At 46.0% G+C, this 25,871-nt stretch overlaps 2 protein-coding genes across 5 annotated transcripts; one reads left to right on the forward strand and one right to left on the reverse strand.

The window, feature by feature from the left end:
* Positions 1-125: 125 nt before the first annotated feature.
* On the forward strand, positions 126-17,411 carry acacb (acetyl-CoA carboxylase beta). 4 transcript variants are annotated; one of them, XM_029161969.3, is made up of 54 exons: positions 126-284; positions 1,885-2,426; positions 4,510-4,642; positions 4,730-4,868; positions 5,024-5,133; positions 5,224-5,305; positions 5,390-5,488; positions 5,653-5,762; positions 5,859-5,969; positions 6,059-6,268; positions 6,359-6,529; positions 6,632-6,793; positions 6,874-7,037; positions 7,122-7,272; positions 7,353-7,456; positions 7,537-7,618; positions 7,702-7,847; positions 7,919-8,069; positions 8,156-8,290; positions 8,422-8,568; positions 8,653-8,841; positions 8,922-9,022; positions 9,117-9,205; positions 9,310-9,434; positions 9,517-9,630; positions 9,747-9,860; positions 9,950-10,039; positions 10,117-10,235; positions 10,632-10,655; positions 11,107-11,247; positions 11,341-11,440; positions 11,524-11,631; positions 11,711-11,767; positions 11,868-11,909; positions 11,990-12,205; positions 12,307-12,462; positions 12,582-12,785; positions 12,877-13,032; positions 13,115-13,237; positions 13,309-13,578; positions 13,665-13,762; positions 13,836-13,956; positions 14,047-14,157; positions 14,315-14,458; positions 14,550-14,670; positions 14,746-14,842; positions 14,916-15,012; positions 15,112-15,247; positions 15,336-15,513; positions 15,613-15,725; positions 15,842-15,996; positions 16,118-16,288; positions 16,375-16,511; positions 16,641-17,411. In XM_029161969.3, the coding sequence occupies exons 2-54, from the start codon at positions 1,915-1,917 to the stop codon at positions 16,759-16,761; spliced, it is 7,257 nt and encodes a 2,418-aa protein (XP_029017802.1). In that variant the 5' UTR covers positions 126-284; positions 1,885-1,914; the 3' UTR covers positions 16,762-17,411. The 4 variants fall into 4 exon arrangements, with proteins under 4 accessions (XP_029017802.1, XP_055367228.1, XP_055367229.1 ...); XM_055511252.1 differs by lacking the exons at positions 11,868-11,909; positions 11,990-12,205; positions 12,307-12,462; ... (16 more) ...; positions 16,375-16,511; positions 16,641-17,411 and having other exon boundaries at positions 261-397; positions 11,711-11,859; XM_055511253.1 differs by lacking the exons at positions 10,632-10,655; positions 11,868-11,909; positions 11,990-12,205; ... (17 more) ...; positions 16,375-16,511; positions 16,641-17,411 and having other exon boundaries at positions 11,711-11,859.
* On the reverse strand, positions 17,022-24,732 carry foxn4 (forkhead box N4). The gene is made up of 10 exons (XM_029161973.3): positions 23,144-24,732; positions 22,548-22,645; positions 20,224-20,387; positions 19,855-19,967; positions 19,648-19,758; positions 19,431-19,558; positions 19,222-19,318; positions 18,927-19,134; positions 18,446-18,838; positions 17,022-18,357 (listed from the first exon to the last, which is right to left on the reverse strand). Exons 2-10 carry the CDS (start codon positions 22,625-22,627, stop codon positions 18,107-18,109), a joined length of 1,545 nt encoding a protein of 514 aa, XP_029017806.1. The 5' UTR covers positions 22,628-22,645; positions 23,144-24,732; the 3' UTR covers positions 17,022-18,106.
* Positions 24,733-25,871: the final 1,139 nt, after the last annotated feature.

Raw genomic sequence — 25,871 nt, forward strand, 5'->3', positions numbered from 1 at the left:
ATTAGTATTATTTTCTATTAGACTTTTCATGATGTTTCGTTTGTCCCATTTAACCTGAACGCAGCGGTATCTTTATGGACGGCCTATTGTGGACTTCGGGAGTGACTGGTTTCTGCTTCTTAACGATTTCGTAAACATAAAGTAAAGCATCGTGCTTATAGATGATCTTCGTATTCCTCGGTTCTGGGAGGAGCTACAAAGACTCCGCCCCCTGCAGACCGTTGTTTCCCAGCGAAAAGGGGGAGGAGGTGAGAAGTGGTGGGCTATCGGAGACCGCGGCATTGGTAGGTGGCTTTGACATTTGCTGCTAGTGATGTGAAACTGATTAAACCCGTAAATGCATCAACGTAGAGCGATTCCCCGTCACCAGTTAGTGGAGTTTTTGCTCTCGCTCGAGGTAAATACTCTGTGCGGAATGTTTTAACTCAAAACAGAGCCGCGTGGCTAAAGTTGTGATAAACGACCGTTGATGAGTCTCGGCTGCCAGCTAGCGGGCTAGCCGAGCAAACAAACAACAAACAACAAGCAACAAGCTAGCGAACAACAAACAAACAACAAAAACGGCAGCAACCGCCGAGCAGCGTTGTGTCGGTGTTATCGGTGCTGTGGAGGGCAACGAGTGTGTTTATACTGCCTTCATTTCGCTTTCATCTCAACCCACGCTTTCACGCTCATCGTCTGTGTGTTTACTTGTACGTTTGCGTCAAAACTCCACGTTTCTCCGTGAATTATCCACATGTGACGTGTTGGACAGTAGGTGGGGATCAACACAGAGCAATGTCGTCAAATGACCAATTTAATTTCGCAGTTCACAATGACTACATGTACACGTTGCTCTGTAACTAAACGGATGACATGACGCTTTAATTAAAAAAAGCCTCCAAAAGGCCAAGTGATGTTCTTGTAAAAAACAATGGCTGAACTTTTCTGCTGTTTCTGCCGCGTTTCCAAGTCGTAGCCGCAGAGGACAAGGCCTCCTTGTTCATGAATATCAGATCAATTCACCCCTGTTTTGGCGTTTCACGCGTCCCTATATGTAATTTAGATTCCGTCCAGGCTGCGTCCAGATGCTCACGCCTCCTCTCCCCGCATTCCCTCACAGTTGACCTTTAGCCCAAATGAAGCGTTCACGTCTCGTGTCAGCTGTTACTCTCAGACTATTTTCTGGACGCGGTCTGGGACATGCTGTAGCCGTCGGGTCCTCCTGTCACACTAAACCGCATAGCCGTCTTCGCTACTGATTCACAAAAATCACAGTTGATAAGATGGAGCGTGTTGTTTGTGTCCTTTTTGAAGCTCGGCCTAACCTTCATGTTCCTGTCTCATATTACCCAGAATGCCCCAGTTATGATGGGCTTCTGAACTCAGACCACCTGCAGAAGAATGTTCTCAGTCTAGATTAGTATGCGTGTGGCAATGCCACGCAGCCCCATGCTCTTTAGTTCATGACCAAAGTGAAGTAGGCTGATGCTAGATTTGAAAACCAAAAGCAACATGTATGAGGTCTGACATCAGGTGATACACTATCCAAGTCTTAGTTGATACAAACATAATTAAAGATTCAACGATAATTGTCTCTTTTCAAGTTTTGTTCAAAATAAAAAAAATGTGTTTTTTTAAGTGTGTGTGTGTGTGTGTGTGTGTGTGTGTGTGTGTGTGTGTGTGTGTGTGTGTGTGAGTTTTGTTTACAGTAAAATTGTCATCTCACCAAAATCCTGATGACTACGTTATCCACAATGCAACGGGGCAAATAGCTCGTGTGGCTAACCTTTTAGCAGCTACAATGAGCAGGCTACAGAGGGCAGTAGAGCTCTTTGTTTTGACTCGCAGGTGTCGCTGGGACGTGTTCTATGAATATTAACGTGCTCTCTCGTCTCGCTGCAGGCTCAGGAGGATGTCTGTGAATGCTGCTGAATGCTGTTTGCAGTTTTGGGATTTATCCTTTGGGCCTCGGTGCTGCTGTGGAGGCTGTATAACCGGACAGTAGCGATGCCCGTGAAGGAAGGCGACCCGTCACGTCGCCGTGGTCGCACGGCGGCTGAGGACGACACAGACGTCACGCAACATTCCCAGACAACAGTTCCCACTACCTCACGGCAGAACCTGACTGACCGTCCGCTGGCTGAGTGCGAGTCAGTGGGTCCTAACGTCAAAACGCTTCCCTCTGAGCCCCCGCACTCTCCTGGAGTAAACTCACTGCTGCAGCCGTTGCCTTCAGCAATGCAGAAGCCTAAAAGAGCCAACGCGCCAACGCTGGGCTCCAGACCCGAGGCGAGGGAGCGCCTCAAGTTCATCCTGGGAGCATCGGAGGATAACTCCTCAGACGAGGAGCCGGTGGTCTCCAAGCCCCCCAGCGGCCCGGCCCCCAGGGGTTCTCCGGAGCAGCCGTGTTCCGCGGGGCCCCAGAGCAGCTCATCGGGCATCAAGTAAGACCGTTTCCATTGAAGTTCAGGACGGGGGCTTGATTTGGGAAAGTGCCACTGTGCTTGTAGTTGCTCAACCTGTGCGTTATCACCTGACTTGTGTTATTGTCACGTGCTGAACACCTCGGCTCTATTTCTGGAACGCGAGGGTCCGTGTGTGACTTTGAAACAGTCGTGCAACTCTGGGTCACAGCACGGCAAACAAAAGCAACTGTTCTTTCATTAGCTTTTCCTTTTAGTGGTAGTTCATGTACTTTTTTTCCCCTACACATAAAGTCATGTGTATTTTAAAGACCTGTGGGAATTGTTTTGAAGGTAAGACACTGATTGATAAGCTTTGTTTTTGAAACCATTTGATGCAGTTAATGCACCTTTGGTAAATGGTATAATTAAAAATAATTGTATTTGAATACACGCTTTTCCTTGGTTTTTATACGTTAGACTAACTTGTATGTGAAGCAGATGAAACCTTTTATTGTGGTTTGGACTCTTCCCTGTGTATATTTGGAATGAGTGGTCTGGGATCTGCTGCAATTTTACTGCACATGTGGGAGGAGAAAGGGGAGGAGGCGTCTGGGAGGAAGCGCAGTATAGAGGACTTTTTGTGTTTGTGTTAGATTTGAAAATCTATTTTCATTGTGAAGGAATGTCAGACTATACATTAGGCTGTAGAATGGAGGGGAGCAAGCGACAAAGCCTCAACTTGTTTCCATACCTGCAAAGGCGAGTATCGTTGAGGGTTTTTCTAGTAATTTGATCCCTGAGCTGCAGATTGTGTCGTGTGCACAGTTATATCGCAGGCTTTGTGTTCGCCGTGAAGAAACCGTGAGCCGTGTTACTCACTCTCTTTGCTGTGCAGACGCTTTTGAACAGGAAGGTTTGCCTGTTTGGCCACACTGTTGTTATGTAAGTGTGCAGAAGCCATGTTGGCACGTGCAAGTTTGAGGAAACTTAAAAGGGGAAAAAAAAACTTTGCTCTAAAGTTGTTTTTTACGCCGCAGGCGAGCGTGAAACCACAATAAGTGGCCTAGAGTCCTCCCACAGCAGGATGCATGTGTTTTGAGCAGCCAAATTAAACAGAAAGGAGGCGTTCCATTTATTGTGATGTGAGAACATCAATCAGAGGTGCATGACACCGGGTTATCACTGGGTTCTGTACCACAGTGCAAGCTTGCCTTCCTTGTGGGCACTGTGATACGACGTTAGGCTTAAAGTTCACCTCAGCCCAGACACAATTGCTCTGCAGCTGCTTAATATGACTGACTCATAAGCAGGAGCTTCCTAGTGACACATTAACATGGCACAAGTCTTCTATAAAGGTGCCTGGCGTAGAGGAGGCACGGCACTGTGAGGAGAGAGTCAACAGGTTGCAATGGTATGGAGATCATTCAATATTTATGGAATATCTGAAACACTGATTTAACTTCTTTATTTGTAAATATCTTATTCATAATTTATTACACATGTAGGTTGTTACACAATTTATGATCTCTAATGCTGTTGTTTAGTTGTACGTAGTGAAGGTACAGTACTAGTGGTTTCCCACTCAGTGAAGATACATCTGAGAGACTGAGATAAGAACTAGAGGAGGAAACAAAAGCTAAATATAGCATGTTTGGGGGAAATTCTGTATAAGTTTAAACGTATACGTTTTTGTTTTATTATGTAAAGTGAATAATATTTATAGCTGCCATTGGTCAATTTAGTTGAGTCAGTATAAAGTTCCTTAACTTGGAATGGAAATGTGTTTTATCAGTTATTATCATAACTGTAAGTGTTGGAAACACCTTTGGCCTGGTTGGGTTAAGGTACAGTGTTCATGCATGCATCATGCTGATGTTTTATTGGCTCTGCTGTGTTGAACGTGTGATTAAAAGATGTTGAGCTTGCACGTATTTATAATGAATATTAGTTCAGTCAGAATTGTCAGTTGTTTATGGTAAAGAACAGAGGTTGGGTTTAGATCAGAAACACATTTGCTGGTTCATGAACTTTTGGATTTCATGTTCTTCACTTGTTGGATCACACACTAGTTTTACCTGCCTGAGTCTGTCGTCATCAAACTAACCGTGAGCTTTCCACGCAGGCCTAGCATGTCTGGTCCTCACCTGGTGAAGAAAGGACGTGAACAAAGAAAGATGGACCTGCAGAGAGACTTCACGGTCGCTTCTCCTGCCGAGTTCGTCACCAGATTTGGTGGCAACCGTGTCATTGAAAAGGTAGGGATGAAAGCCCTTTATTTTTCATAACATGACATCCTCTGAATTAATGATTCTTACTCAGGTGGTTTCTGTTTTCTTCTACAGGTGCTGATAGCAAACAACGGCATAGCTGCAGTCAAATGCATGCGTTCCATCCGTCGCTGGTCCTATGAAATGTTCCGTAATGAGAGGACCATCCGTTTTGTGGTGATGGTGACCCCTGAAGACTTGAAAGCCAATGCAGGTTATTAAACATGATACTGCTCTGTTTTTATTAGCCAACACTTATCATCTGTCTCACATCTCTGTGAGACTACATAAAAACCTTACAGTGAATCAGCTGTTGAAAAAAAGAAAACAATGTCATGGAAATGTACTGAACGTTGTGTTTCTGTATAGAATACATAAAAATGGCAGACCATTATGTGCCTGTGCCTGGTGGGTCAAACAATAACAACTATGCCAACGTTGAGCTCATAGTGGACATCGCCAAAAGGATCCCAGTGCAGGTACATTCAATGTTTTACCTGTGTTCTGCATCATCTGTGTGCTGATGGTCTACTGTTTTATTGAAAAAGTGTGTGTAATGCTCGTTACAGGGCGTGTGGGCTGGATGGGGTCATGCCTCAGAAAACCCCAAACTGCCCGAGCTCCTGAACAAAGCAGGAATATCATTCTTGGGTAAAAACAAATTGAAGCCGCAGTATTTTATTTTTTTTCTCCAGTTGTGTTTTTGGTGAGTGTAACAACTGCTGTTTCTCTCAGGGCCGTCCAGCAAGGCCATGTGGGCTCTGGGAGATAAGGTGGCTTCATCCATTGTGGCCCAGAGTGCTGATATTCCCACACTGCCATGGAGCGGATCAGGTAATGACCCACGCACACTGACCATGTCTGGGCTTTAAATGTGAGCAGCCTGTCAATGGGAAAACCGACATTAAAAGGACATTTCTCCAGCGAGTTGACTGGTCCCAAGTCATGCATCTGTATTCAGTCTGGCTGTGTGTAACGTTGTCTGCCCCTGGCTTCAGGTCTGAGACTGGACTGGCCAGAGGAAGACCAAAGGCTGGGCAACGTGATCAGTGTTCCTCCTGAGGTCTATGCAAAGGGCTGTGTTCGTGATGTAGCTCACGGTCTGGCAGTAAGCAAGTTTAACACATTCCCACCATAATATCTATAAACCCGCTCCTCCTTTCCCCAGAAATGTTGTGATGATAAATGGTTTGTGCCTGTGCAGGAAGCTGAAAGAATTGGTTATCCAATTGTTATCAAGGCCTCTGAAGGTGGAGGTGGAAAAGGAATCCGCAAAGTTGATAACTCTGATGATTTTCAAAGTTCCTTTAGACAGGTTTGTGTCATTATCATGAGCTGATTGATTCCCTGCCAGTTTCTCTGGTATGATCCAATGTTCTTCTGTACTCATTTATTTGAATGTAGGTTCAAACAGAGGTACCCGGATCACCTATTTTCATTATGCAGCTCGCTCAGCATGCGAGACACCTCGAAGTTCAGATACTGGCGGATGAGTATGGAAACGCCATCTCCCTGTTTGGCCGAGACTGCTCCATCCAGAGGAGACACCAGAAGATCATAGAGGAGGCTCCTGTCACCATCGCCGCTCCCTCTACATTAGAGCAAATGGAACGGGTGGGTTTACATCACGCCCAGATAATTAACGCTGTTGATCAGTTTTGCTGCTTGAGATTTGACAATTGGTCGGTCTTTCTTTTGGGACAGTATGCTGTGAGACTGGCCAAGATGGTGGGCTACGTGAGCGCGGGTACTGTGGAGTACCTCTTCTCTGAAGACGGGAGTTTCCATTTCTTGGAGCTGAATCCTCGCCTGCAGGTGGAACATCCCTGTACAGAAATGGTTGGAGATGTAAACCTTCCCGCTGCTCAGCTCCAGGTGGACTAACTAGACCACAGCCGCAAAATGAACCCTTGAGTGTTTAACTAAGTAGCGTATGTGAAATTCTGCCTTCCTAACATGGTGTCTCCTCTGTGGTAGATTGCGATGGGCATCCCCCTTAACAGAATTAAGGACATCCGCTTGTTTTATGGAGAAGCTCCATGGGCTGACACAATCATCAACTTTGACAATCCAGACTGCACGCCAAGTCCAAGAGGCCATGTCATAGCGGTTCGGATCACCAGTGAGAACCCCGATGAGGTACGCTTGCAAATAATCAACACTCAGATCACAGCTTATTTTACACCTCCGTGACCTCTCATCTTTGTGCTTGCTCACAGGGGTTCAAACCCAGCTCTGGCACCGTGCAGGAGCTGAACTTCCGCAGCAGTAAGAATGTCTGGGGTTACTTCAGTGTGGGCGCGGCTGGTGGTCTACATGAATTTGCAGACTCCCAGTTTGGGCACTGTTTCTCCTGGGGCGAGAACCGCGAAGAAACCATTTCGTAAGCAGAAAACTCTGATACCCAAGTTCTACATGCATGCGTAAATTATATGTGCTATCAGCTGTCATTCGTCTTTTGCTTCAGGAACATGGTGGTTGCTATGAAGGAGTTGTCTATCAGAGGCGACTTCAGGACGACTGTTGAATACCTCATAAAGTTACTAGAGACAGAAAGCTTCAGAAACAATGACATTGACACTGGCTGGCTGGATCACCTTATTGCAGAGAAAGTCCAGGTATAACCAGGGGAAGAATGACATTTTACATTCTTCCTGTCTTTTTATTGAGTAATTTAAGGCACATTTTCTTTCTGCAGGCAGAGAGACCAGAAACCATGCTGGGTATCGTATGTGGAGCTTTACACGTTGCTGATGCCAGTTTCAGAAAGAGCATGTCCGACTACCTGCATTGTCTGGAAAGGTCAGTAGACACACAATATAATATAATTACTATATGCTCACAGAATTGATTCTTAAAGACACAATCCCGTGTGTCTACAGAGGCCAGGTGCTGCCTGCAGCCAGCCTCCTTAACTCTGTCAGTGTGGACCTAATATATGAAGGAGTTAAGTTTTGCCTGAAGGTATCTGCTTTATTCCCATCACACACTTTTTTTAGAGCCACATCTGTTGTCAATCAATAAACTTTCACTTCCGCCACCTGTAGGTAGCTCGTCAGTCCCCAACAACTTACGTCATTATGATGAACGGCTCAGACATTGAAATAGACGTCCACAGGCTGAGTGATGGAGGCCTCCTGCTCTCCTACGACGGCAGCAGCCATACGACCTACATGAAGGAGGAGGTGGACAGGCAAGAGCCCTTGAATCATCATGTCTGTGTATTTGTGTTTTTGCTTTGCTAACTGCTTTTCCATCACACAGCTATCGCATCACTGTTGGCAACAAGACCTGTGTATTTGAGAAGGAGAAGGATCCAACAGTGCTAAGGTCCCCCTCTGCCGGCAAACTGCTGCAGTATATGGTTGAGGACGGAAGCCATGTCTGTGCAGGAGAAACCTACGCCGAGATTGAGGTAAAGTGTCACAGTTCCTCACAGTAAAATGCACACGGCTGATGTTGTCGAGTTTTGTCCACTCAGTGTTTGTGCTGTGGTTTCAGGTGATGAAAATGGTGATGACTTTGACTGTCCAGCATTCTGGTTGCATACATTTCGTCAAAAGACCCGGAGCAGTGCTGGAGTCTGGCTGTGTGGTGGCGCATATGGACCTGGATGACCCCAGCAGTATACACTGGGTAGGTCATCATCCACAACAGAATATTGTTAAGACTTGCCTCAGTTATATGTCCTACATTTGGTTCTTTGAGTTACAATGTGGACCATTAAAAATCAGAACTTAGTCTTTCCAATTTCCCTCCTGTCACAGGTGGAGCTCAACACAGCCACACTGCCGCCTCAGCAACCACTACCCATGGTGGGAGAAAAGCTTCACCAGGTGTTCCACAGTGTGCTTGAAAACCTGTTCAAAGTCATGGATGGCTACTGTCTTGAAGAGCCCTACTTTAGCAGCAAGGTACCAAACCAGTAGACAGGTTCCTGAACTACACAGTGTGTCCTGTGTTTCTGTGGTTACATGGCTGCATGTTGATCTCTGCAGCTGAAACAGTGGGTGGCCACTCTGATGAAGACGCTCAGAGACCCGTCCCTGCCACTGCTGGAGCTCCAGGAGATTATGACGAGTGTGGCGGGCCGCATTCCACCCAGTGTCGAGAAGGACATTCGTAAAGTCATGGCCCAGTATGCGAGCAACATTACCTCTGTCCTCTGCCAGTTCCCCAGTCAAAGGGTAAAATAGGATGAAATAGTCTCTGTCTGTGTGCAAAATATCTGGCATAAAACAAATCAAAATTAATTTATTTTATACAGATTGCAAATATTCTAGACAGCCATGCAGCAACTCTACAGAGGAAGGCTGACAGAGAGGTTTTCTTCATGAACACTCAGAGTATCGTGCAGCTGGTGCAGAGGTGCGTCTTTTTTTTTTCATTCTGTCAGACTGTGATGAAACGTATGACCTCCACTAGTAGCGCATCGTCTGACATTTGACTGAACCCCGTCCAGGTACCGCAGCGGAATCCGTGGTTATATGAAGTCTGTGGTTCTCGATCTGCTGAAACGTTACCTGCAAGTTGAAATGCAGTTTCAGCATGGTGACGTCTCTTTCAAATGAAACCTTTTAAATGGAGACACTTTGGTCGTTTACTGCAGTGAAGCCTTGGTTTAAACACACCTATTTATTCTCTCGTCCAAACAGCTCACTACGACAAATGTGTCATCAACCTGCGAGAGAGGCACAAGCCAGACATGAGTCCCGTGTTGGAATACATCTTCTCTCATGCCCAAGTCTCCAAGAAGAACGTCCTGGTCACAATGCTCATAGTAAGACTTCAATTGATCGTTAGCCACTTTCCTACAATCAAATAAAAACACAGATGTAAGATGTGTCTTTGTTCTTGTGTAGGACCAGCTGTGTGGAAGGGATCCTACTTTAGCAGATGAGCTTATGGCCATTCTCAATGAACTCACACAGCTCAGTAAGATGGAGAACTCAAAGGTTGCCTTGAGAGCCAGACAGGTACAACGGCTTTATTACATTGGTTTTACATCAGTGTTACTGTCACTGTGTTGTGCATAGACTCCATATACAGATTTCTCTGCCACAGGTTGATATTCTTTGTTTGGTTTCTGTAGGTTTTAATCGCGTCCCATTTGCCATCGTATGAACTTAGACACAACCAGGTTGAGTCCATCTTCTTGTCGGCCATTGACATGTACGGACACCAGTTCTGCCCAGAGAACTTGAAGGTTTGCACCGTGTACAGTAAAGCTTCATCATGATCAGCTGTTAACCGGTTCAACATTAAATGAACACCAGCTGCTCCTATCTCCCACAGAAACTCATTCTTTCTGAAACTTCCATTTTTGATGTTCTGCCTAATTTCTTCTATCACGTTAATCAAGTTGTTTGCATGGCTGCGCTGGAGGTATGTAGTGGATGCAACCCTACCTTGTGATTTATGTCTTATTTCAGTATACATATTTAATTTCTGACGGTTTTTAGGTGTATGTGCGCAGAGCTTATATTGCGTATGAGCTTAATAGCATCCAGCATCACCAGCTGCAGGACGGAACGTGTGCTGTGGACTTCCAGTTCATGCTGCCATCATCACATCCCAACAGGTAAAGCTGTTGAACTGGAACCCACAGGAAATGTTTATTTTGAACACATGTTACTTTTGATTCTTCTTTCACTTGTTTTCTTGAGCAGCTTTTGGTTCAATCAAATGACCATGAAGTGGAAACTTCACTCTGTGACTCACAAGAAGACACGAGCACCAAAACCTTTGCTAATGTCCCAGTTTAGTTTATCGCCAACCTCCACATATCACATCCACGTATAAACTGCTGCTGTTACTGCTGACAACGAAATTTAATCACAGTTTTTCTCCCCGGCTGGAGAATAACACGAATGTGCTTAGCATCTCATAATAGAGCTTTGATCTAATTCTGCATAGAGACAGAAACACAGTCTGATCCACCGGTGCTAATACTCACCTGTCAATCATCTTATTTCAGAGGAAGCAACCCTACTCTCAACAGGTAGAGTAAAGCTGCTCCAAACCAGCCAGACCACCTGGTCGTGTATGTCTCACAGCAATGCATGCTGGATGCTTTTTCCTTTCGCCTTGTCAAACCAGAAACATTTGCTTGAGGACTCCTCTGACAAGTCCTTTCTAATTCACTTTGATGCTGATCTTCTAAATGTTTATCTTAAGAAGCAATACTCAGCTCTCTCAAAGAAATCGTCTTTGATTTTACCTACTGTTAAAGATTTACAGTGTCTTTCTAGGTCGTTCAGTTTTGGATTTCTTGTATGTGATGACAAACTCTATGGAATTATTATGTACTGAAAAAAGAATGTCCAGGCTTGCTTTAATTGTTCTGTGTGTGTGTGAATCTTTGTACTCTTGGCTAAAGCAAACCATTTAAGTTTGTTTGTGATGCTGCCTCGGTGTCATTGTCTGCGTCTTTCTTGTTTGTTTTTCCTTAGGATTCCATTGGCACTAAATGGATCAAGCCAGTTTAATATGAGGAGACAGGGCAGTGAGCTCTTCCTGGATGGAGCCTTGTCTCCACCGTGTCAGCGCATGGGCGCTATGGTGGCTTTCCAGTGTTTTGATGACTTCAAAAAGTCAGCAACTTTCTCTGCTTCTCTGTAAATCTGTGTAAATCTCTGTAAATACTAAATAGGTTATTGGTGTTGATCCATGTCCTCCTGTTGCAGGAACTTTGATGAAGTTCTCTCCAGCTTTGCAGAGCCATTCTTGGAGAGTTCCTCATTTTCAGACTCCCGCTCTAGTCTCTACGAGGAGGAGAACTTCAAGGTGAGGCTGTGGGTGTCTCCCTGGGCTCATCAAGTCTGATTTATTGTGTCTGCAACTATCGGTGTCTTTCATGTTTCTTGCAGAACACAAGAGACAACCCAATCCACATCATTAATGTGTCCATAAAGACAGCAGACACGGAAGATGACGATGCCTTGGTCACTGCCTTCACTTCCTTCTCACAGTCAAAGGTCAGTTTCCGCGTTAGCACACAACGTAACGATGGTTTCTTGTAAATGTGAGAGTAATAAATATGTACTTTTGTTACAGAAAGCAATCCTCTTTGAATATGGAATCAGGAGAATCACATTTTTGATTGCGCAGAAGGCAAGTTTGCATCAGCAGTGTATATGTACAGACATTTTCTTTAATGAGTATTGCCTTGAGTAGTGTGACTGACTGTTCGTATGGTATTGAATTTCAACAGAGAGAATTCCCAAAGTTCTTCACTTTCAGAGCCAGAGATGAAGTAAGTTTATGGATATAATTAATAATCCAGCATGCAGTTAATGAGTATTATGAGGTAATGTCTCTCTCTCTTTTTCTCAGTTCCAGGAGGATCGGATTTACCGGAATTTGGAGCCAGCTTTAGCATTTCAGCTGGAGCTCAATCGCATGAGGAACTTTGACTTGACAGCCGTTCCCTGTGCCAACCACAAGATGCACCTCTACCTGGGCGCTGCCCGCGTTCAGGAGGGCACTGAAGTCACAGACTATCGCTTCTTCATTCGAGCAATTATCCGTCACTCTGATCTGATTACAAAGGTAGCAGGAAGAATTGGAAATTACAGCCTATTAATTATTGAAAAGATTTAAGGTTTTTCTAAGATTAGAAGCTTGAGTCATCTTTTTGTACACACAACCAGGAAGCTTCCTTTGAATACCTTCAAAATGAGGGGGAACGTCTTTTGCTGGAAGCCATGGATGAGTTGGAGGTAGCCTTTAGTAACACCAGTGTTCGGACAGACTGCAACCACATCTTTCTCAACTTTGTCCCAACTGTGATTATGGACCCCTCAAAAGTCAGTGTCCATTCCATGTTGTATTATTTTGCACCATATTTTTATGTATGTAATATACAAATTCTTACTAAAACTACAAAACACTCTCCTTAATTTTCCCCCTGTCTCTGGTGCATCAGATAGAGGAGTCTGTTCGCTCCATGGTGATGCGCTACGGCAGCCGTCTATGGAAACTTCGAGTTCTACAGGCAGAGTTAAAGATTAACATCCGCCTGACGCCTACGGGACATGCCATTCCTATCCGGCTCTTTCTCACTAATGAGTCTGGCTACTATTTAGACATCAGCCTGTACAAGGAGGTCACGGATCCAAGTTGTGGACAGGTGGGTACAGTGGACTGAGGTAGTTGCAGGGGATTTGTTCTGTGTGCTTTTGTGGTCATGAATTTATAAGTTAATTTTATAATTTTTACAGATCATGTTCCAGTCGTATGGAGACAAGCAGGGGCCTTTGCACGGCATGCTGATCAACACGCCATATGTGACCAAAGACCTGCTGCAGGCCAAGCGTTTTCAGGCTCAAACTCTGGGGACCACATACATCTATGACTTCCCTGAGATGTTTAGACAGGTCCGTACTGACTCAGAATTAGACAGATTTCCTTTCTTGTGGTTTTTATATATTGCCTGACTCTACTAAACATCTTCCGTAGGCACTGTTCAAGCTGTGGGGTCAGGGAGATGAATGCCCCAAAGATGTGCTCATATGCACTGAACTTGTGCTGGACCCAGAAGGTCGATTGGTGCAGATGAACCGTCTGCCTGGAGACAATGATGTAGGACCACTACTCCAGGTTTGCTCACAGGTTGTGTGGTGATGATAACCACTGTAAACATTGTTTGCCAGGTGGGAATGGTTGCCTTCAGAATGAAGATGAAGACTCCAGAGTATCCAGATGGCAGAGACATCATTGTTGTCGGTAATGACATCACACACAAGATCGGCTCCTTCGGTCCTGAGGAGGATGAGCTGTTCCTCCGGGTTTCTGAGTTGGCTCGGGTTGAAGGGATCCCCCGCGTTTACCTAGCAGCCAACAGTGGCGCACGCATCGGGCTCGCTGAAGAGCTTAAACACATGTTCCAGGTTGCCTGGGTTGACCCCTCTGACCCCTACAAGGTAGGTTGGATTTCCATTCGTATTAACATTTTATACCAGTAGAGAAATTGCTATTGAAAAATTTGGCATTTTTATGTTTTTTGTAGGGTTTCAAGTACCTTTACCTGACACCTAAGGATTACACATGCATAAGCTCCACCAATGCAGTTCACTGTCACCATGTAGAAGAAGGTGGAGAGTCCAGGTAAGATAAATTATTTGTTGGATACCAGAAAGTTAGTTTTTGTTCATATTGACTATGTTTTCTTTGATCACAGGTACATAATTACCGACGTCATTGGGAAGGATGAGGGTCTTGGTGTTGAGAACCTTCGAGGCTCTGGCACCATAGCTGGTGAATCTTCTCAGGCTTATGAAGAGATCATTACTATCAGTATGGTGAGAATGTGGATCTACTTTTTCTCAGTAGACACAAACTGACAATCAGATGTCTTGATTATATACTAATAATTCAACTTCTCCTCACAGGTGACATGTCGTGCTATTGGAATTGGAGCCTATCTGGTGCGTTTGGGACAGAGAGTGATCCAGGTGGAGAACTCTCACATTATCCTGACAGGAGCTGGTGCCCTAAATAAGGTTTGTTGTCATTGTTCTTTTTCTTGTTTTGGATTTTTACAATGGTGAAGGTTTTGTAATGTAAAATAACTAAACTTTCACATTAGTAGCTTCTTTTAATCATATACCGCATGAAAATTAAGACTTAGGACTGTTTAAAGGTCTTGTTTCTGTGCAGGTTCTCGGGAAGGAGGTCTACACTTCCAACAACCAGCTGGGAGGAGTCCAGATCATGCACAATAACGGAGTCACACACACAACCGTGCCGGACGACTTTGAGGGGGTCTTCACCATTCTCCAGTGGCTCTCTTACATGCCCAAGGTTCATAGGATCGTTTGTAGTTCATATTTTGTGGCAACCTCGCAGCAATTCAGTGAGATCATTGACTTTGAGTGTGACTTGTGTCCTACAGAACAACCACTCTCCTGTGCCGGTTATAGCCACTTCAGATCCAGTAGACAGAGAAATAGAGTTCACTCCTACAAAAGCCCCATATGACCCCCGCTGGATGCTGGCTGGGAAGCCACACCCCAGTCAGTAACACACCAGATTCAGTAGTAAACCAGATTTATTCCCATGTTTTGAATGCTCTTTATTTGTGTTACTAGCGGTGAAAGGTGCCTGGCAGAGCGGATTCTTTGACCACGGCTCGTTCATGGAGATCATGGGATCCTGGGCTCAGACAGTAGTGGTGGGAAGAGCACGGTAGGTCTCTTTATAGGTGTAGACTTAAATACTTCATAACGTATTGATCACTAATGCCGGTGAGTGTTTATAGGTTGGGTGGAATCCCTCTTGGTGTCATTGCTGTTGAAACACGCACCGTTGAGTTCACCGTTCCAGCTGATCCAGCCAACCTGGACTCAGAATCTAAAGTGAGAAGTATCTCTGTGTCTGTGTGTATCTGTGTCACATATTAAGAATGTGACTTTATTTGGAGCAGCATTTCACCTCTGCCTTTGTGTTCTGGGCAGGTTCTGCAGCAGGCTGGACAGGTGTGGTTTCCGGACTCTGCCTTTAAAACGGCTCAGGCCATTTGTGACTTCAACCGTGAACGCCTGCCTCTTATGGTGTTTGCAAACTGGAGGGGTTTCTCTGGTGGAATGAAGGGTATAGAATGAATACGATATGCTGTAAAGAGACTTTGTAACACTCTCAGTATAACATATCCTCCACCCCCCACCATTTTGTCACACAGACATGTATGACCAGATTTTGAAGTTTGGGGCTTATATCGTGGATGCCCTGCGTACTTTCCGCCAACCGGTACTGGTCTACATCCCACCTCATGCTGAGCTGAGGGGAGGGTCCTGGGTGGTGATTGATCCTACCATTAACCCACTGTGTATGGAGCTCTATGCTGACAGGGAGAGCAGGTACAAGTAGCAGTGATGTTTTGTAGCGGGCTCAAATTTACATGAGAAGCAAAAGAAGTGCAGGTGTTTTTATAAGGTGTTGGTGCGTTCTCTTTGTAGAGGTGGTGTTCTGGAGGCTGAAGGGACCGTGGAGATCAAATTCAAGAGGAAAGACCTGCTGAAGACCATGAGGAGAATAGACTCAGTCTACGCTAGTCTGGTTGAGCAGCTTGGTGAGTCTTTCTAGCTCAGCTTCACACTTTCCCCTTTGAATCACTCTTTTTTTTGTTCTGTGTGTCACCTGAATTTAGCTGTGACCTTTAAACCCGAGCGTCTCCGTTTTAATCAGCTTCGCCAGAGCTGTCGGACGCGAGGTGCAGAGAGCTTGAGGCAAAACTCAAAGCAAGGGAGGAATTTCTGCTGCCCATCTACCACCAGGTGGCAGTGCAGTTTGTAGACCTCCATGATACTCCAGGCAGGATGCAGGAGAAGGGTGTCATCACTGTAAGTCGGTGCTCAGGCAACACATGCATCAGTGAAGATGTGTGACACTTTCCAAGCAGAAAAGTTGCATTAAATTGTGTTTTTTTAAACTGACTTTCCTCTGCTTGTTTTCCCTCGACAGGATATTTTGGATTGGAAAAATGTGCGAAGCTTCTTCTACTGGCGTCTGCGGCGCCTTCTGTTGGAGCAGGTGGTGAAGTGTGAGATCCTGCAGGCCAACAAGGACCTCAGCGACGGCCACATGCAGTCCATGCTGCGGCGCTGGTTTGTGGAAACCGAGGGAACAGTGAAGGTTAGCAATGGCCACACGTCAAGAGCATGGGTCTGACTTTGAGCATTGTTAAACTGAGATTCAAATGCATGTGTCTGCCTCCACAGGCCTACCTCTGGGATAATAACCAGGCAGTAGTTGAATGGCTTGAGAAGCACTTGTCCAAGGAAGATGGCTTTCGATCAGCGATCCGAGAGAATATCAAGTACATAAAAAGAGAAAACACTTTGAAACTTATACGCAGGTATGTGGTCACACTGCAGACTTATCAGCATGAAATTCAGGCAACTGAAAGTCCTGTTCAGATTCAGAATTGAGAGAATGTGCTTCTCTATTTGCCACCACTAATTTGTGCTTTGTTTTCATCTGCTAGCCTCGTGCAGGCCAACCCCGACATAGCCATGGACTGCATCATCCACATGAGCCAGAACATCACTCCGTCCCAGAGGGCAAAGCTCTCGCATTTGCTTGCAACTATGGACAGCACCAGTTAATAAGCTGAAGGGTCTCGTCTGGGGACTTCATTAATAAGAATCACAAGCTCAGTGTTGATGAATTGTCCATTTTGGTGGATCACTTGCATTTTTTTTATACATATGAAGCCGTTTTTTGCAGTAACGCACATACACAAAGTGACTTAAGAAACCACTGCATTACTGATGGAGGCACTGTGTGTTCCAGTTCACACTTACCGTATTTAAGCTAAGCAGTCACAAACTACTACTGTAGTGCACATTTTCACTGGATTTGTTCAGGGTGGTCTGTCAGCGTTCAGTTTGCCTTACTGGGCTCTGTGCAGTCGAAGGTTGCACAAGCTATGAATTAAGTGTTTTATTTTAATAATGAGCATCATGAGTGTGGTTGTCTTTTATTTCACTGAAATGTGGCTCGTGTATTCATCACTGTTTTTCTGTGCTAAAGACAACAGAATGAATGACTTGACTGGTTACAGTGACACTGTAAAGGATATTTCTAGTTTTTGTCTTTATAGTTCCATTTTGAAACAGTAACTCAGGTTCTTTTGAAACATGGACATTAGTGGTCACTTTCTGATCAACGTCAGTCAGCACGTGTCATTTGAATGTACGAGTAATCCTTCCTGTGTCTAACAAGGGCTGCTGCTAATAAATGACATTGATATATAGATCTGGCAACGAAAGCCTTTTTAATTCACCCATTTGATTTTTATTCTGGTCATGTTATTAACATAAAACGCATCTGACTTTCTGTCACGTTAAGCAGTGTGTAAAAGGATGTGTCATATCTGACTCGCAGCGTTGGCACACGTTTACAGTGAGTGAAGTGGGTAAATACAGTGCCGGGGGGGGGGCAAAGCTTTTCTGTGGACATTCAAATATGTACAGCATCAGACTGAGAGTCAGCGCCTTCTCCAGCTGCCTTTTATAAATATAAATAAAACATCACAGCAATAATGTCTAGCACAAGACAACAGACAAGAGACAGGGAGCTACAGTAAGGAGGGGCCTTGAAACGCAGAGTCAGCAGTAGAAAACCGGTGGATGCTAATGTACACGTACTTCTCCAGAGTTTTTCTTACTCATACAGGCTTTTAGTCTTTGCTTGGCAAAGCTAGATTTGTTACGTTTTACAGGTATTTTCTCACAACCAGGTCTTTCCCAGCACTTTCTGTCCGTAATGAACCTCTTCCTTGCGGACCGTATGTGAAACTACTTTCACGGGTCCTATTCCGGCTAGTTCCTGTGCGACTCTAGGAGACTGAGGCCAGTGCTCTGACTGGTTCTGGTTCTGGTTCGTCCAGAGATGTCCACGGACAGCTCACTGAATCACATCGCTTCCCATCCAGACCGTTCAGCTGCTCTAGAGCAGCGCGATGGGCTTGCTGGTGGCCGGCGTGCCCATGTACTGGGAAGACAGGGCGTCCTGGGGGGCGTAGGAGGCGTAGAGGCCCGTCACCTGCACGTCCGACAGCTGCAGGTTTGCTCCAGCGGAGGACGGGGGGAGGCTGACCGTTCCTAAGTCGCAGTCCGACAGCCGGAGGGGGGAGTTGCTGAAGGTGCCCAGAGCGTCCAGGTTAAAGCTGTCGTCCTTCATTTCCTCCCACAGGTTACCTGAGCGGACGGAGAAGCGCGTGAACCGATGCAAAACTCGAGCGGTGTGGCAAACGCAACCCGGTCTGACACTTCAAACTGCATTTACCTTGAAGGGCGAAGTCCATGATGCTCGGGTCGAGTGCGTCCACCTCTGTGTGCGTGTCGCCGTGCACGCTGTAGAAGAGGTCCGGGGGCTTCCCGGGCTGCTGGGTGAGCGGACTGTGGGAGAGGTCCGGGACAGCGTGGAGGGGCGGGGTCTGGGCCGGGGCGGGGGACATGGGGGCCAGGCGGGCCTGGGCCTGGAGCTGGGCCTGGAGCTGGTGGTGCTGGTGCATGGGCAGGCACGGCAGGGACAGCGTGACTATGGGCTGCGGCTGCATCTGGGCCGGGAGCGGCAGCGGGAGCCCGGCCGGGCAGCCGGGCAGCCGGGTCATGTCGGGCTCCACCACCTTCCGCCTGCAGTTCTCCGGGCGATCTGTGATCAGCTTGTCCAGCTCATCTGCGGGAGACAAAGCGCGCTGTCAGTTCCTATCGCTCACCTCCCCGTCGGCCGCTGGGCGTTCTGCACTTAACCAAGGGTTTCTGACCGGGGTTGGCCATGCTGCGGCGGATGGCCGGCAGGTCCTTGCGTTTCCACTTCTGCATCTCCTCCTCCATCTTGTCGATCTTGGCAGGGTTGAGCGCCCAGAGGCAGCCCTTGCGGGACGAGCTGCTCGTCTTGTTCTCCACTTTCTCGAAGCATTTGTTTAAGGACAGATTGTGTCTGACTGAGTTCTTCCATCCGTCAGGTGCAGTCTGCGGGAAGGAAGGACGCACAACAGCAGAATCATCAGTCGCATTTCTCTCAGCCACGTTCTGTAATAATCACACAAATTATCGTACCTTGAAATAAGGGAAGTGTTCCTTCATAAAGCTATAGATCTCGCTGACGGGCAGGCTGCCGGTTTTGCTGTTCTTTAGCGCCATGGCAATCAAACAGCTGGGAGCAAAAATCAGCATTTTAACGCAGTCCAAAACAAATGAGCTTCAACATACAAATGAAATTCACTAAATCCGACGAGCAATTCATTCTGTTCCCTCCGGCTACTGACCTGTAGGAGTAGATTGGCTTGGGGAAAGACTTGGGCTGCAGCTCCTGCTCTTGTGGAGCCAGACGAGGTTGTGTAAAGAGACTTTGGTTGTTGAAAGAGACATTGCTATAAAGCCCACTAGTTGAACACTAGGAGGACGGAGAGGACAGTCAGCGTACGGTGCGTTAGCATTGGCCGTTGATAAGGTGCAGCCTCACTGGCTGCTGGCGTGTGTTACCTGCTGTCCGGTTTGGCTTAGAGAGTACACCTGCTGGGGCGCAGGCTGGTAGACTGAGGTAGGGCACTGGTATCCTGGGGAGGGCAGCCCGTTCATGGAGAACGGAGACATCTGGAAAACCAAAGCGCCGATATTTTTAATAAGATGATGTGAAAACATTGCAGCATTTAATTAAACACTTTCTCACTGCTCGCTGTTCAGGCTTACGTTTCCACTGTGGGTGTTTATGATGCTGATTCCCAGAGGGCTGTGCTGCATGTTGCTCTGCAGGTGGATCATGGTGCCCTGTCCTGCTGCCATTGACATGTTGCTCAGCTGAGCTGCATAAAAGACAAAGAAATAAAAGAAATTAATTTAAAAAAAGACTTTGCACTTATCAGGATAGATGTGATCTTAGAGCCTGGAGATAATTACTGCACATTGTGGTGTTTAAGCACAATAAATGTTGACAGAGCAGAACCTTCCCTGTGTTTTTAGGTGAATACACCTTTTTATTGAAACAGATTATTCCTGATTCGTCCAATCAGAGCCGGTGCAGCTTTTAAACTTTGCACCGTCCCCTCCCTGACGTCTCACCTGTCTGTTGCTCCAGCAGGCTGCCCTGGGAGGGCCCGTTGCTGTGGCCCCTGTCAGCCATCTGCTGTAGCCGGGGCACATCCACAGAGGTGAGCCATGACAGAGACTGCAGGTCCCCAGGGAGGTCCTCCTCCCTAAGCTGGGAGGGGTCCGTGGTCAGAAGCCTTCAAGAGAAGAGAACGGGGAGGAGGTCGTGGGCGTTAATGGTGCTGACGGCTCACTCGCACAGAACCACGACTTGCATTTAAATCCAAACATCAGGAAATGTGCTCTAGTCGTTCTTAAGGCCACTGTGGTAAGTGTGAGTGTTGGAAACACAGGTGGCAGCAGCTCAAAGAAGTTGTGTGATATCCGCACTTTCCAGGATTTACAATAAGCAGATTAACGACCAGTGTTATTTAGCAGTGACAGTTGACAGTCGACAATGGGGAAGTTAAACAAGCTGTTGGGAGTAAATCATCGTGTTCCATGACTCGTCAACGCTCCCTCGATTTCTTGTTTATTTGTTTTTGTTTGTTTGTTTGTTTGTTTGTTTTGGCAGTTCTGAAAAATGAAATAGCAAATTAATTATTAGGTTTCTTTTTTGACCCATGAAGTTATAAATGTTGGTAAACCCACTTTCTGTCTAACCAGCGTTCTGCTGGTTCCAGTGAACTCTCGGTCATTATGTCTTTTATGTGAGCAGAGAAAGAAAGGAGGAATCCTCTTGAATCCTCTTCAGTTTGCACACACAGACACACACACACACACGCGTACTGGGCAAGGGTTTAGTAATTGGGGTCGCTATGACAACACATACTATTCAGTTATTTAGTGGCTCTGTGGATAGTGTAGGAGTACCCCCCCCCCCCCCCCCCCCCCCCCCCCCCCCCCCCGCCGCCCCCATACACACACCAAATCTCCTAATAAAAAATCAACCCCATGTCAGGTGACCGTGGTTTCTCCTTAACCATTGGCTGAATCATAAGTAAACAGCACATGAGATCGTTTGAAACATGGGACAGCAGCACATGTTGCCTGCAACAGTTGGCCCCGTCTATTGAAAAATGATCGCCTATTGTGTCCCAAACGACAAATCTGCCCAGTGGCACGTGGCTCCATTGTCTTCCCCCAGACCCTTCCTTGATTGTCTCTGTCGTTTCTTTTCTTTCCTCGGGCCTTGCATTAATCTGTTGGAATGACAGCCCTCACATAAGAGGCACAAAATAGGATGCCATCTGCTTGCCTGTCCCTTTCCAGCCTCTATCCTCGCTGCAGCAACCAGCCCCCCACCCCCTCCATCATCCCCCCTCCATCATCCACCCTGAACGGAGAAATCAACGTAGCCCCGGGCTGTGTGTGTGTGTGAGTGTGTGTGTGTGTGGGGGGGGGGGGGGTACAGATTGAGGTCAGGGTGGTATGTCTGCCGTCTGTATAAAGTGACATCACGGCAACCAGAATTCAAGCACACATCCTCAAACACCTTCCACACGCCAGCAAGTCATGGCAGTGATGCTCCTGAAGCAGGTGGCGCCATGAAGTGAACTATCACAACATCTCAGCCATAGTTTTGGACTTGACTATTGGACTATTCCTCCTTTTTTCTGTCTGGCTGCATTAAATAATTTGTCACTTCTGACAAAAACACCCACTTTGATTTAAGTAGGTTTGCAGTATTTGCTATAGCTATATAGCTTGTCTAGATTTCCAATGTTTCTATGATCAATTGCACCTTAAACATACTGACAGGACTCTGGAATAGACACCTCTGTTCTTCTCACTCTTTAAGCACTAAAGTAATTACTCAGTGTGTATCATCCAAGCCTTGCCAGAGGTCTAACAACATGGAATACTGCCCTTCCTCCCTCCCTCCCTCCCTCCCTCCTTTTCTAATTGGGAGCCACTTGTGCACACTGGTGACCCAGAGCGCCCCGTCTCCCCCTGAGTCGACAGGCCAAGTGGTTCAGGCTCTCGGTGTGCCGACAGCGGGAGTGTAAACAGAGCTGATGGTTTCTGACAGATCTATTCAGACTGAAAATCATTTATTCTTCAGGATTTTTTTCCTCTCTCCTTTTTTCATACGACCCCTCCATGCACAAAAAGAGCTGCCCATCTACCCTTAGAATAAACAGAGGGGTTAGACAGTTTGTTCCATGACTATGTGCAAAACATGTTGAGCATTTAATGAAACCAAATAGGCCTGTGCCTTTCATCTATTCACATGTCTCAGAGAGGATCCTGAGTGGTTTTGACATTATGCAACAACAATTACACACATAGTTTATTGCTAGAAGACGGGGACAGCTTGTTCTTATGCAGCTTAGCATGTTTTAAAGCAGTCTTACCTGTAGTCTTGTGGAGATGGATGGTGTCCAGCATTGTCAATTATTCCTGACATCCTGGACGTTATTCCACCTTCTATCATTTCCTGGGATATGTGGGACTGCAATGAAAAATAATAAAATAAAGCACCTCATATTATACCTCCTTAAATTTGAATGAACAAGCTATGTAGAAGGAATACACAAGTACGTATTTTATAAAAATTTAGATGTGTACTGAAGCAAATGTCATCAAAGAGTATTTCTCCAATACATCATAAAAGTCAGCTACATTTTAAGTTTCAATTAAATACAAGAAAAAACTTATTCAAAAATGCAACGAAAGCTGGACAGTTCAGGACGCTTATTTGTAGCTATAAAACCGCTTTAATGTCCAATATAATAATTAAATACACAAAGACGTTAGTGTTTTTAAAACATTCAAGTCATTGACTTTGTTTACAAAAGAGTGTGGTTACACTGAATGAGCGTCGGTTTAAATGGCTTAACATTAACTCGTCTGCAGAGAAATCCGTTAAACTGTAAAATACGTCAAAACGTACAACGCGCCATGAAAACCGAGCAAAGACAGTGAAATTAGAAACATCACGCAAACCCACCTGTTTAGGATGATATTGAAGTTTGCGTGAGCCGCTCCTCAGCCCCTCTACTGTATTTCACTGTGCTGCACTTGATGCTCCAAAAACCGTTTTTAAATTTCCCTCTCTGGAACTGTCCAGCGCGCTGACATGCGCAGTAGAGCCTTAGGGGAGCTGCCGGTGACACGGGGGGCAGGAGGATCCCATGAGTTTGACAGCTGCCGCCAACGCAGTGCCTGTTAACAGTCCCGACAGCATCAACACTTCCAACATCAGGTGCGCGAGCGGCGACGCGGGATCTTATTTCTCACTTTCTGGTGATTTGGTTAGTGGGTGGCGGCGCGCTCCTCCTCCGCGCCCGGCATCAGCAGCACGCGCGCTCGTAGCGATAGAAATGGGCTCAGACTCCGTGCGGCCATTGTAGTCCTCCTTTATGATCAATATTAAGCATCGGACACGTGCGGGAAGGCTCCTGTCTGTCCCGCACCGCGTCGTCAACCTGTTGCGCCGGCACGTGGCTCAATAAATCACCAAACGCGCGAGTTCAGGCCTAAATTCTGCCCAGTGTGCTCAAACTAGAGTGGGAATTGTATGTTAAAACGCTGTCGCGAGACTGTGCAGAGGAATGAATTGAGATCATCGGCAGGATTAAACAAACAAAACGCCGGAATAGTTATTAAAATATCCGTCCTGCTCCACTAAATCCCGCAGTCAGGTTATTCCCGGTGAGCTTCCTCCTTCGGGTCTAAGACGGTGTGAGGCATCAGTAGAGGCATCTGTGTATGTGAGTGTGAACTTTTTTTTTTTAAGGGAAGTGCTTGTAGATAATTTGCTTCCCGCCGCTGTGGCCGCGTCCCGCTCCTCTCAGTAGTGGGAAAAGGAGCCGGGGAGGCGCGTAGGGAGGGCAGGGGGCTGGGTGAGCCGCGGCAGGAGGAGGAAAAGTCTCCCACTCGTCTGGAGAGCAGCTCCGCTTTAGAGCACGCGCACGCGCACACACACACGCTGGCACGGCGCAAACTCCGCGTTACAGCACATGAAATTAGCATGCTGTCACCCTCCCATTCAGACTGAACTGCAAACAGTTGTTAAATATAATTAGTTTGTTTACACAATAATACTTCACATTAGGAAATTAAAGGTGGTAAACAAAACAAAGATCCATTTAGAGTGTTGATAATTAATTAGTGCCAGTTAATTCAGGGACCCCTGGTGGCTTTGAGGTGAAGTCGATGGGTCCTGAACAACAATAACAAAAAATAATAATAATTTTAGTTTAACTGTGTGAAAAATCAAATGGATGGTCTACAGCCTCTGGCGAGTCTCATTGTGTCTGTTTAAATGCTCATAGAAGTTCAATATAACATCAAAATGAAATACAGAAACGACACGTGTAAAAAAAATGATGCAGGTGTGATTGTTAACACCAGGCTTACACGTCAAACCAGTTTTTTAATTAAACGTGTGGCCGGAAATTAAAGGGGAATTCCTTAAAGTCTGTAGGGAGACTGCAGCCACAGTCCCATGGGAGCCTACAGATGGTAAATCGGCCTGTCACAATAGGCACAATCAATGATTACATGCATGAACGTAACGGACAAAAACAAGACAGCGGAGCCTGAAGGTCCTAAAGCCCGCAGGGTTGTGGTCTGGTGTGTGTGTGTGTGTGTGTGTGTGTGTGTGTGTGTGTGTGTGTGTGTGTGTGTGGAGGGAGGGGGGGTCCCTAGGGGGTCTGTGTTACATGCTGGTAAAACAGCTGGATGGTGTATGATCATGCTTATCATCAACAAGTGATTCATTAAACACACACTTGGTCAAAGGGTTAATGTGAGTTTCTGTCCTATAAAGAAACACATTATTATGTTAAGGCTTGAATATCAGGTTTGCATTTACTCCATGTTAAAATCTCTCCTTGGGCTGCATGCTACTTTATTGAACTGATTTTAACTCCAGGTCATTGGCTCTGGATTAAACTTTATGGACAACGTGCATAGTAATAATTACAATAAAACATGTAATTTTGTTCTACACCACATTGCTGATAGTGTAAAGTTGACAGTGTGCTGTTAAGGACCGTCAGGCTTATAACAGTGAACTGCAGGCGGCTCTGATAGAATGGCTCTGTGATGCATTCAGGAAAGACTGCGCTCCTTTCTCAGGCCTGCTCAGGACTAATGGGCAAAGAATGGGATCACCGTCTGAGGCCGGGCCTGAGTTTGTCACTCGTGTTGTTGTCTTGCACCGAGTGTTTACCCAAAACACAGCAGCGCCTCTGAGAATGAGGTCACCGCTCCCCTCTAATCTCCGGGGCCGGCGGAGACACGGTGTCCTCCAGAACAGCGTGCCACCCAGAGTGACCCCCTGTCCACACAGAGGAGGCTGCAGCGAGGAGCGGCGCCGGTGTCGGCCGGGCCCTGGGTCGCCTGCTCAAAAGTCACACACAACATGGTAATAAGTGGTAAGGTTTAAGGCTTCAGCTACTGTATCATTGATTTTTTAGTTTATAGCATTGATGACGTTTGAAAACATCGTTTATTTGGATTTGGTGATTGGCCTGATGATTTACAAGAATGTGCCCCGCACTGGTTTAATGCAACTGGATTTCAATTACAGCTGAAGAATATATTTCCTACAGTAAAAAAAGATGTATTTAATATTATGATTATATTAATTTTCTACTGGTATTGGCAAAGTGAGGAGCCCATCACCTCAAATATTCTATTTCTTAAAATAGAATTTCATTGTGAAACAA

Source organism: Betta splendens, chromosome 9 (genome assembly GCF_900634795.4).
Source record: "Betta splendens chromosome 9, fBetSpl5.4, whole genome shotgun sequence".
Taxonomy (NCBI): Eukaryota; Metazoa; Chordata; class Actinopteri; order Anabantiformes; family Osphronemidae; genus Betta; species Betta splendens.

Bases quoted from the DNA above. Each gene is read 5' to 3' on its own strand.
- acacb (XM_029161969.3), top strand. From the start codon at position 1,915: ATGCTGTTTGCAGTTTTGGGATTTATCCTTTGGGCCTCGGTGCTGCTG. The intron at 14,459-14,549 runs GTTCATAGGATC...TGTGTCCTACAG, and splicing joins GGCTCTCTTACATGCCCAAG to AACAACCACTCTCCTGTGCC. The intron at 15,248-15,335 runs GTATAGAATGAA...TTTGTCACACAG, and splicing joins TTTCTCTGGTGGAATGAAGG to ACATGTATGACCAGATTTTG.
- foxn4 (XM_029161973.3), bottom strand. From the start codon at position 22,627: ATGATAGAAGGTGGAATAACGTCCAGGATGTCAGGAATAATTGACAAT. The intron at 19,319-19,430 runs GTCAGTAGCCGG...TTTTGCTCCCAG, and splicing joins AAGCCAATCTACTCCTACAG to CTGTTTGATTGCCATGGCGC. The intron at 18,358-18,445 runs GTAAATGCAGTT...CCGTCCGCTCAG, and splicing joins CATGGACTTCGCCCTTCAAG to GTAACCTGTGGGAGGAAATG.